Source organism: Colletotrichum orchidophilum (assembly GCF_001831195.1).
Source record: "Colletotrichum orchidophilum strain IMI 309357 chromosome Unknown Scaffold_198.1, whole genome shotgun sequence".
Classification (NCBI taxonomy): domain Eukaryota; kingdom Fungi; phylum Ascomycota; class Sordariomycetes; order Glomerellales; family Glomerellaceae; genus Colletotrichum; species Colletotrichum orchidophilum.
In genome coordinates this window covers 7352-19154 of record NW_019173154.1, presented here as the reverse complement: position 1 = coordinate 19154, position 11803 = coordinate 7352, and the positions used below count along the sequence as shown (strand labels likewise).

Below are 11803 nucleotides of genomic sequence, written 5' to 3'. Positions count from 1 at the left end.
ATGCGAAGCACGACATCAAAGATTCCGCGTCACACCAGATTGGATCGAGACCCAATCACCACGTACCAACACACGAAGGCTCATCGATGGGGAAATTCAATATCGAATTATAATACCCTCCAGCCTTTCACTAAATCTTCCAGAAAACATTATCCTCTGCCAGTTTTTCAAGCAGTCGCACGCAAGCGCGACCCGTGTTATTCTCATTTCCCATGTCTATTGATGTCATCTGTGGGTTAAGAAGCGTCTATCTGGGGTAACCGTCCAAAGCCGCTGGCCAGCTGTTTGACTATTTGTCCTCGACCAGCTACATCCTTCCTTGCCTGCCCTCGTGGTCATCGAGCCCCAACCCGCCACCCTGATATCGTGGTATGTATGAGAAGAGCCCAAACGAACAACAATGAAAGAAAGCATCCTTCCGCCTGTCCTGTTCCGCCGAATCTATTGGCCATGCCCTGGCCCTGCTGAGAAATGCACCTTGCCCCAAATTAAAGTCTTGTGAATCATCAGCCGCTGAGTAGACCGCCAGCACTAGCTAGTCCTCGATGAACTCAACCATGACGGTTCCATTTTTGAGCCCAGCCTCCAAGATGGTCTTGTCCAGCCCATCGCTCAGATCCTGGCCCTGAGGCACGCGCTTCAGCTCAACCTCGATGCCTCCCTTGCCCTCGAGAGGTTCAGCCTTGAGCCACTCGTAAATGCGCCTGACCGGATCGTCCAGGTTGAATCGCCGGATAACACGTCCAGTGGGGTGTTTGAACTGTATCCGCGTCGTCGTCGCCGGGTTATTCTCGGGTTCCGTGTGCGGCTTGTCGCTCGCAATCTTGGCCCAGATGCTCTGCGTCGCTGCCGGCTCCGCAGGAGGAGTTATGCCGCCTGCTGCCTCCTCAGGTGGAGGTATGCCCTTGCCTTGGCCGCTAGAAGAGTCCAACTTGGTGAGCGCATCGGGATCGAAGACGCCCGTCTTGGGCTTGGAGCTGCTGCCACCACCGTTTGACGCTGCAAGACTATTTTGCAATGCCATCTCCAGCATTTCGTCCTCCGTCATCCGGTCGACGTCGACGGTCTTGGGGCGCGGCGCTGCTTGGTCCACCACGGGGTTCTTGCTGTTCGCCGCCAGGCTGTAGCGGTCCAGGAATTCGGCCAGCTGCGCGTGGAAATCTGAGGCGCTGGGAAACGGCCTTCCACTCCAAACCTTGACTTGCTCTCCTGTTCTCGGGTCAATAATGGCGACGTGCGGGTAGTTGTCTGGGTTCTCGTGACCGGTGCCGTGGAAATAAAAGTTGATATACTGCTGTGCCGCCATGGCATCTTTGTCATACTGCAGGAAGATGAAGGCCTCATCCAATAGCCGCCGTACAGCAGCATCCTTCCAAATATCTCGATTCAAGGCCTGGCAGTTGAAGTCGCTCATATCCTGGAGGTTAACGAGGATCCACTTCTTCTCGTCCTTGCCCTCCTGCCTCGCCTCATCCCAGTCCAGTCTAGACATGATGTCGTAGGGAGGGCGGAAAAGCTCTGCCAGTCTCTGGGCTCGCGTGCCGCCTTCCGTCGCGGCTGGTTGAGCGGGTTGGGCTGCAACTGGGCTGTCGTCATCCCAAATGGACAGGTTATGAGCAAAGGGATTTCCGCCGCCAGCTGAAAACCACCAAATTAGCATGATGAACATCACCGGGCAGACACGGCCTAATACGTACCTCGAGCTGCCCTGGCAGCTTCTCTCTGCCTCATTTGTGCCCGGATGATGGTGTCCATGTCCATACCATCGTCACCGTCGTAGCCTCCAACCAGTGTCTCGGTGGTTCTGGCGATGGGCGACCTGACATCATCCTGACCACCAATGCCACCGCCGCCACCGCCACCTCCGGGTCCACCACCGTAGAGCTCCTCCTGTAATCTCTTAGCCATCGCGGCGTCTTCCTCCTCCTGGGCACTTCGAGCGATGGCCGCCACCTGGGCATTAGCCGCGATCTCGGAGTCGTCGTGTCCGAAGTTATCGTCCATATCGTCCACCGTCATCGCAGTATCGCCGTCGTCATCACTATCTATGTGAATGACCCCGCGTTCGTCCTGCCGTCCTACATTCGGTCGGGTGCTCGAGGGCACTGGGGGCGCTGTCGACGAGATGGCAGGGGCCTGGTTGAAACTGCTCTGAATGTCGGGGTTCTCAAAGAAAAGCTGAATGGCCTGCTCGAGATTGTTGTTGGCCATCTCTAGGAAACCGCGAGCGGCCTCCGGGCTGGCAGCCGTGATGGCGACGAAATTGGAGATGTCCTCGTCCATGGCGAAGGTTTGCGCTTGCCGCTTGGTGTGATCGCGTAAGAAGAAAAGGTGATATCGTAGAAAAGACTCCCGCAATAGATACCGGGCCTAAATCAGGAAAACGATGTTGCTTTTCTGGGGGCGGTCAGAAGAATCCGCGAATGCAAAAGGAACTCTGGAGGTGGGAGACGGATGGCACCTCTGCCCCACCTTCAACCGAAGGCACTGGAGTCTGGCACGGGGTGGAGGGGTGGCTGCAGGTCACCGTCAGGCGCTTTGGGTCTTTGGTTCTGGGTACAGACTGCCTAGCCCCGTCGAGTGAAGAACGTGAAGGTGGGATGTAAATAGGTAACCTGAAAGAAAGTTGATAGCTCAGTTTGCAGCTTCTCGTTGGGAAAGATCAAGGCTGGTTGGTTTGCGCCGCCACTGATCTGAGGACGGGATTGTGTTGCGGGCTTGTCCTGGCGCGTGTGAGTGCAGGGACGGCGGGTGGAAGCGCAGGTGCTGCTCTCGGGCCAGTGCCACCCTCAAGGCGTCCAACTCTGTGACGCAACAGCTGGTCGGGCCTCAAACCCATCCTGTCTCGGAGCAATGGCGGAATGTTGATGCGATGAGGTGATTTGCTGCGCCACGGCCACCTCACTCCAATTGTGGCTGACACTGTGGCTCAGGCCAGCCACACATCAACTAAGCGCTATCTCACCTTATTTCAGGCAGTCTTTGAGATGCGATAGTCACACTGGGAACTTGGCCGTCTTGACCGATCTTCCGCACCATGATTATATCATCTCCGGAAGTGTGTTGCGCCGTCCGCGCAATTCGGCAATTTCCCAGGCAGATGATTAAAGACTCCGTATTCCTAACGATCCATGCGATCATGCCCACGTGCTTGCAGGGCAGTGACTACGATCCAACTCACCGTTTTGCTTCGGGCTCACTGAACCAATTCAAAGCTGTCGGCCTGCGGGAAATTGATGCATGCTGAACCTACGACTTCAAGGCTACTTCGAGACAGGGACATGTACTCCTGACAATAATAGCATTTATAGAGTCCGATCTCGGCATTCATGTCCGCCCTTCATGGTAAGCCTACTCTGCGAGGTGTGTCGTCAATGGCATATTTTCTTTGGGCCTCCGCCCTTTCCAGTGTCTCTGGTATGTTCAGCCCCGAATCCCTCCCGCGGAATGATCAAAGATACGATGGAAAGGATCAAGTTTTGAGGTAATGTCATTCAAGTAAAGAGCAAGTTCTATTTAGGGGTATCAACACCCCGCGAGCCAAATCCTGTCGCCGCGCGGCCCAACCTAATCACCTCTCTCCCCTGGAGAAGTAGGGGGAATATGTCCCTTCCCCTACTTCTCCAGCTCCGCGAGGATCTCCTTGAGGTGCTTCTGCACCTCAAGGGATCTCTCCGCCGCCAGAGCCCCCTTCACCATCTCCACAAACCCCTTCCTCTCCTCCGCCGCCGCCGCTCCCTCCCCAAACACCCCGCGCTGGATGGCCTTGAATACCCCGCCGACGGCGAGGACCCGCATCGTACGCTGGGCCTCGGTGCCGTTGTCGATGGACTCGGGGTCCAGGCTCCGGAGGTACGCCAGAGCGACCTCCTTCTCCTCCGCGGGGGCGTCGGGGGCGGGCGCGGGCGCAGCCTCCATCATGTCCCTAACGCACTCGTACCACACCTCGCGCTTGATCCCCTCGAACTTGGCGTTGTCGAGATACGTCTTGAGCAGCTCAAAGACCTTCTTGAGGACGGCGCTGGGGTTCTCCTTGATCTGCTTGCGGTTGTAGCCTCGCGCGACCGTCTCGACGCCGTTGACGGCCGCCTTGCGAGTCGTGTCGCCGGAGCTGTCGACATCCATTCGATCCTCGTCGATAAAGTCGTCCAGAGGCCCGCTGACTATGGTAGAGATGGTCTCGAGGAGATCCAGGTCGTCACGCTGCTCGGCAAACTGCCAGAGAGCCTTGAAGGCGTGCGGGCGGTAGTCCTCATTGTTCCTCTTGGCCTCGCGGATCGCAATCTTCTGCTGTTGTGCGGCGACGGCCGAATCGTTTTGCCAGAGAGTCTTGCCCTTGCCGACGAACTGCGGGAAGGACTCCAGAACCTTCTCTTTGCCAGGGAAAGTCTTGAGCGCGAGCGCCTTATCGAGGACGGGCCAGATGAGCTTGAGGTTGGCCTCGGACATTTGTCCACCGGTGGCATCGCTGGAGGCGACGACGGCCTTGATCATGCTCGCGATACTGAAGGCGGCTGTGTGCTGGAGGTTCCATCGCGGCGCCTCGAGACCTCTCTTGATGAAGCCTACAATCTCGGGGACGTAGCGTGCGACGGTACGGGAGCTGCCGCCATGCTGGTTCCAGACCTCGTCGAAACACTTTCGGGTATACTCGTCGGTGTCGTGCATGCCCATGTAGGTGAAGGGAATGAACTTGGAAGACAAGGCGTTGAAGTGGTCAGGGGCCAGCTTGGAGACGCCCAGAACGACATCGGACACTTTGGCACGGCGGGCCTCGTCTTCGCTGGTGAAGTAGAGCTCCGTGAACTTGTCGACGAGGCGCTCCTTAGCTGCGTCGGGCACGATCCGCATGAGGTATCCCACGGCGCGAGCGTAGCCCTTGCTAACTTCGTCGTTGCGGTCGAGGGCCTGCTTCTCCATCATCTGCATAAACTTGGCCGAGACCGGCTTGAAGTCAACGGCGTGGCGCATGACCAAATCGCCAATGAGTCTAGCGCACGCAATCTTTGTCGGCATGCCAATGGCCGTCTTGATAATCTCCTCGAGCTTCGGCGCCAGCTGCTTCATACCGTCGGCGTCCAGCTGCCGAAGGCAATTGTCGATGGCTTCTGAGATGGGCGATTGGTTGACCCATCGAGCTCTGATCTTGTCGAGCTGGTCGCGGGAGTCCTCGTTGACCTTTTGATAGGCGTAATTGATCTGCTCCGGCTCGATTGTGCTGTGGAGACCAAGAAGGGGAGGGATGAAGTCGACGATGAAAGGCTTAAGGTTAGGACCACCCTTCTTCGTGATGTCGATGATGGTCTTGAGCGAGAACATCTTGACATCTTCAACGCCGCTCTCGAGACCGCTGGGCGAGAGGAGGAAACGAAGCGCTTGCTTCAGCATGGCCTGCGCCGATGATGAGGAGCCGCCCTCTTCGAGTTGGCGGACAATGGTATTGGTCAGACCCATGCACAGCTTCAGGGCAGATTCTCTGACGGATCCCTTGACATCGTCGAGGACCTTGAGTGCCGCAGTCCAGATATCGGCGTAGTACTTCTCATACTTGTGGAAGGGCTGCCCAGAAATGAGGTCGGAAATGGCACCGCAACTGGCCTGTCGAACCCGCCATTCCTTGCCCAGGACGTTCTTTAGGAGATCCTGCATGATGGGATCAAAGTGGTCGCTAATCGTCTCGTTCGGGTTCTTCACCAAGGCCTTCCAAATATCGTCCATGGATCGCTGAACATTGGAGTTCGGGTCGAAGCGGTATCGGAACAGCTTGGGGTATAGCTTAGGGTCGACCTCTGACTCGGAGAGAATATTGCTGAGACCGAAGCGGCCAAAGGCGGATCGCGTGGACCAGGTCGCGGCGTTGGTCGCAAGCGACATGAACTTGTAGACGAGGCTCTGATCACCGACTTCATTCGCCAGGCTGACAATATCCTTGTACGATGTGACAGACTTGCCCTCGCCAGTAGGCAAAGCACCCGGCTCGAAAAGCTCCGTCTCGTCCTCGACCTTGATCTGCGTCGTGTTGCCGGTGAAGGCCGACACCAAGTCCTTGACAAGATCCTGTTTCAATCCCTCGTCTCCCTTCTCGTACACCAGAGACAAGCCACGGGACGCAGTCTCCTGCACCAACTCGTCTCGCGCACTCAAAAGTCTCATAAAGGCAGCCTGAGCCTCTCGGAGTCGGGACTGAACTTCGTCGAGATGTCCGCAGTACTGAACGATGCAGAAGAGCCAGATACCCGAGGCCTTGAGCAAGCTAGGCTTGGTGGTCTTGCAGTCTCTGAAGAGTTTGTCAAGCACGGTGGTAATTCTCTGGCTGCGCTTGCCCTTTCTCCAGGGACCATCGGTGCAATCGACATTCATGGATAGCTTGACAAAGTCTGATTCCCAGCAGGCGATGGCGGCAGTAATGGCCTCGCCGACGGTGAACTGAATCTCGGTCTCCTTCCTGGAATGAAGTCCGAAAAGGCTTTTCAAGACGCCATCGATGCCTGATGTCTTGCTAGACGGGTACAGCAGGCCGTCCTCGGGAGTGGCCTCTTCGTTAGGTTCATTGAACGCCAAGGCAAGGCGACCGAGTGCAAAGATGGACTTGTCGCTCCCAGCATTTGCGTTTTCCGTCAGTCTCTCAATCACATAATCCGCCGTAAGGTTGTTAACGTTGTCCGGGATGTATTGAGAGAGTCCCGCAGTCCAGAGTTCTGCGTAGCACTCGAGAATGGCATTCTCCAGGGCCGGACCGTGACGAGCTTTGTCCATGAGCATCTTTGCCGGCAGATGAACGTCGATGGGGATCGGAAGACCGTAGTACACGGCTCTCGAAAAGATGTGACCGAATGCCTGCAGGGCGCCTTCAACGCCGTTGGCGACCGCTCCCACGTGCTTGTCCCATCCCCAGATCATTGCCTTGAGATCTCTCAGAAACTTTTGAATGTTTTCATTCCTCGTTTGATGAGGTACTGCCTCGGGAATCGCCAAGTCCACCTCGTTAAGGGGATGAGGAAGGAGAATTCCGACAGCTTGTGCGGCGGCGGCACGGGTGTGCCGGTTATTCGAAGTAATGCATTTCTGCAGGAAGTACGCCGAGGGGGCGATGTAGTTGATCGTGCCAGCGGGAGCGAGCGATGCGACGTCAACCATGGACTTCAGACAGCTCTCCACGACACGGTCGGTTCCATCCAGGTTCTTCAGATGACGAACACCGTCGAAGCAGATCTTGATAAAGAGACCAATGTACTCCGGCTCAACAGAGCGAAAGTAGGCTCTGATGGTTTCCCGAGTCTTGACGTCGTTTCGAACAAGAGTGTCAAGCTGAGAACTCCAGTCGGGGACCAGAGGAAAGTCTGGAAGTGCAGCGATGAACAGGGCCCTCTTGACGTACTCGACAGCAACGGAGTAGGCCATCATCTTTTCGCCTTGGAAGTTCTGCATCGTTCGTGCATCGTCAAAGTCAAGCTTCGGCGGCGCTGAGCTACTCCATTCGTCACTAGAGATCTCATCAGAGATCTTGTCGCAGAAGAAGTAGGTCATGAGCTGAATCCAGTCCGGCATCTTGTGCGCTTCGGCGTCCCTATAAGTCCAGGGATCCAAACCCTTCTTGCCTTCCTCGACGACCTCAGTGCGCTCTGACTTACGGCCGGCGATGGCCAGGATATCGATCCATCTACCTCGCACATCCCAAGATGCAATAGTCTGGTTCGCCCACTTCACAGCTGAGAATCTTGCGCTTCGCACGGCGGGGTTCTCCTCGGGTAGATTCATATAGTGCAGGAGCAGGGAAATGAGGTTGATCATTCCGCTGCCGCGGCCGTCGCCGCTGACTATCTTGGGGTCGAAGCTTCTGGTTAGTCCCGAAAGCGAACCCTCGATCGCAGAAACCGCCTCTGCAGTGGGATCCTCAGACATAGATCTAAAGAGCCAGCCGACGAGATGGAGCTTGTCTTGCACGCTGGAGGCACTGCCTGCGCCGAGAACACCAAGCAGGTCATAGGCCATGGAACGAAGCTTCTCTTCGTCAGCCGTCAGTGTGCGTGAAACGGGCCAGCCTTGATCTTCCACGTATGTCCGCATCTTGTCAATCAATCTGGGGCCAATGGTGAACGGGGCTTGGGTCGGTCCAATGTTGGCGCACCAGTTGAGGAAGTAGAAGAGGGCTTTGTGAAGTCTGGTACGCTCGAGGCCACTGGCTGCTTGTAAATGAGCTGGCGCAATGGATGAAGTCTCTGTACCAAAGTCGAGCTGAACAACGTTCATGATATTATCCTGCATCGTAGTAGCAAGCTTCGACTTGGACAATAGAGGGAGAATTTTGATCCGATGAGGCGCAGGGAGTCGGGCGTGTGCATTATACAGCTCTTCAATGACCGATGCCTTCTCGAAATCTATGGTGATTCTCTTCAGAATGTCCTCGCCGGCTTGTGAGACTTGATAATCGGGGCTCGCTGCTGCAGACAAGGCGGGCAAAAGTCTCTCCTCGTCTCTGAATGCGCCGCTGGCCAAAAGCTGGGCAATCTTGCGCCGGAGGGCCTGCATGTTCTGGAATGCAGATGCACTATCGCGCTGCTCGGGCTTTAAGAAGTCCAGATCTGCCGCAAGTAGAGCCGGATTCATCCTCTCAAAGTCTTGTCGAGTTGGGTTCGGACCACCCGGGATTCTGAGGAGGAGTACTTTACCCAACCATCTTGCGACGAAGATGGCGTCTGCATCTTTGGAAAGACCGCTAGCTTCTCTGAAGGCCGCGTCTTCTTCACTGCCGCGAGATGGCACCTGGATATCTGGGATGATCTTCAAGAGGACATTGAAAATTGCTGCTTGAGTGGCTGCATGCTTGGGTAATGAGATGCCCTTTGTCACTTTGGGAAACAGATGACGTCTGTCATAATCCTCGAGTCGCAGGATGCTGTGCTGAATGAAAGAAATATCTAGGACGCGAAGGATAGGTGAATCGGCATCCTGGTACTGGTCGATGAGTTTCTCAACCGGGAGAATGATGCTATTCCCACTGTCAGTGCCATCGGTCATGAGATGGAAGATGCGGAACGCGAGGGAGCTCAGACCTTGGGTGAATGATCAGGCCTTTCAGTTTACCGGCAAATGTAATCACCTAAAGTGATGTTAGTATTTTGAAAAATTTACTAAGCTGGCGGCGCATCCTCACCTCACTGCGAACTGCACCGTAGTCGCTCTTAGCCTTGAGCAGCAACGCGCAGAGGTACTTGGCCAACAACTCGTTGAGCTTCTCCTCGTTGTTCGAGGCCTCGAGGATCCGAATCTGGACGGTCCCCACGAGGCGCTTCTCCTTGGCCTCGGGAGATTCGCCTGACATCTTGAACAAGCTGTCGCGGCGTCGAATGTGGGTTGATGATGGGGGATGATGATGAAGTGAGAGATGTGGGGGTACTTGTAAATGTACCTGACGTGTGCTGTAAGATAGAAGAGTCGTCGACGTTGCTTCCGGTTGCCTGAGCTGATTAAGCTAGGTGTCCGAGTGGTTCCAGAAATTCCACAGAAAACGGAACAGGGGGGGGAATAGTTGGGGGCCACTCACCTCCGCCACAATGTGGCCAATGTTTGCTCCGAAACCGGTTTAGCGACAGACGCCGGAGATGTTTGCGAGATACTCCGAGACAGAAACAACCTCTTGAGGCGAGTGCTACCCAGCTTCATGGTCATACAAGGCGAGAGCTCTCGCTGGTTTAGTTCAGTACCCGCCTGATTTGTTTTTATTTCTCAGAATGTGTTTCCATTCAGCACCTAGCGAGGCGGGAGCTCCTTAATAGTCCCAATGTCACATATAATCACAAAAGGCGAGAGCTCTCAGTTGGATTTGGCTCCCGCCTATTTCGTCTGGAAACTCAATCTGAGTGTGATTGCTTCCAACTTCAACCCCTTAAGGCGGGTGCAAATTGGGTATCTTGAGAGTGAGATGACTAGCCAAGAGCCCTCCTAGTCCGTCTGGGGCTCACACCCTAGTGATCGTGATCTTGTCCTAAATCACCCTATTAAGGCGAGTGCTACTTAGTTAGTGCCTATCTCACTTCAGAATCACACGAGGCGAGAGCCCCTACTGCTTTTGGTCTGACATCGGCCTATTTGGCCGGGGAATTCCCCGCACCAACTCATTGAAATGGGTGATGTCTGAATTATGGGTTGGCACATTCTTTGTTTAGGTACGTTGAGTTTGACAAAGAGGTGCGTTTGCTGCTTTTGAAATAGGCCCAAGAGTCAATCAAGGCCAAAGTGCAATCAAGTGTAATGCACCGCTCAGCTGCGAATGCTGCAAATTGAAGAACCGACGTTCCAGCTAGGTTGGCTTTCAGAGGTTCAATCTTTGAGCCTTGAGCTCAAAAAAGTAGTCATTTATATGCTTGATCCACAACAAACGGGAATCTCGTCTTGTCGAATCTCGTCTTGTCAATTCATTCTAGTTTCTTGGGACTATAAAGATCATATGACAAAGGCTTGGCCGAGAAGATGAGCTAGTTCCATGGTGATGTTGAACTTCTGATAGCTTTTGATGACTTCTGAGGGTTTTGGCGTAATTTCATGACCGTAGCATTATGTACTCAGAATCTGAGGTCCACGGCCTGTACTGCAACCGGAATTTTTTATGGATGGGCTACGATTAGTATACCCACCTAGATGTATCCTCAAAACGTCCTTGAGAAGCTTGACAGTGAATTCTCCCTGTCTCCGGACATAGGTCATCGGAAAGCTTGCAAAAACACGACTTCAATGAAATAATCCAGACTCTCATCTCGACTTACAAATAAGAAAGGTTTCTAGATGTATATCTTGGAAATTCACCACAGCTGCTCTCGCAAGCTGTGTGATAACTCATTCAATGGCGAGCAAGATGGACAACATCGGGGGCAGCAAATGGGCTCCATGTACTGATACAGCTAGGATCAAACATAAGAATAGGAAATATCGTTATTTTTACCAGGCAATTCGGTGCGTATCGGGAAGTGCCCCTTCTTGACCTATGTAGCAAACTCGAGGCTGGGGTACTTCATATTTATGCACAGCCAAGGAAACAGTTGGGCCGCACTCACGGTGATTTAAAGCTGTGACAGAGGCAACTGAAACTCATAAGCGAAACTTCATCTCGCGAGTTAGACAAATAGCCAAGCATGATGGCCCGAGATATCCGCCGGAAATCCAAAGTCTCAGGACCAAAATAAGTGGTACACATGAGCATCTGAGCTTGACTTTGTCTGCCAAAGTTGGCGTAGATGTAACGGGCACAGTTGTTCAATAATCGTACATTGACTTGGCGATTAACTGTGATCCCTGGTTTTGAGATAGGCACTCAATTCAAAGCACGTGTACAACGGACGGGACGACGACCAGTCTCAAGTTCTTAGACTGCTCTGAAGCTGGTCCGCCTTGCCTTATTTTTACAAGTCATGAGCTCAGTAGCTACATTGCTGCACTCCCTTTGTACAACACCGCCGCTTCTCGAGATCCAGGCCGAAGCGTAACGCCTTACCTGTATCTAGAATATCTTCACCACTCCTGGCATTTCAATATCCAGCTGCAAGCCCATTCTAATCACATACGTTACCCAGCCATCAAACTTCAAGAACCCCAGAGGGCCCAGACAATGGCAGCAGACAGCAAACAGTTCCCTAAAAGCCTGAACGACATGCTTCGCAATGTCTCACCGTTCCTGGAACCCGAGTCCTGGATTAAACAGATACCAAGCCCAGACTTACTCGCCAAGTACGTGCCCCTTCCAAAACATGACTTATAACGAGTCCGCAACCCATCTCTTCGCCACGAAAGACGCCAGACTACACAAACA

General features: G+C 54.0%; 2 protein-coding genes across 2 annotated transcripts; both read right to left on the bottom strand.

Moving 5' to 3' along the window:
* Positions 1–535: 535 nt before the first annotated feature.
* On the bottom strand, positions 536–2283 carry CORC01_13532 (UBX domain-containing protein; the record flags this gene model as incomplete). Its single annotated transcript, XM_022625149.1, has 2 exons — positions 536–1638; positions 1698–2283. The coding sequence occupies 2 exons, from the start codon at positions 2281–2283 to the stop codon at positions 536–538; spliced, it is 1689 nt and encodes a 562-aa protein (XP_022468329.1).
* Positions 2284–3615: 1332 nt separating this feature from the next.
* On the bottom strand, positions 3616–9322 carry CORC01_13531 (proteasome component ECM29; the record flags this gene model as incomplete). Its single annotated transcript, XM_022625148.1, has 3 exons — positions 3616–8989; positions 9054–9100; positions 9155–9322. The coding sequence occupies 3 exons, from the start codon at positions 9320–9322 to the stop codon at positions 3616–3618; spliced, it is 5589 nt and encodes a 1862-aa protein (XP_022468328.1).
* Between the last annotated feature and the right edge of the window lie 2481 nt (positions 9323–11803).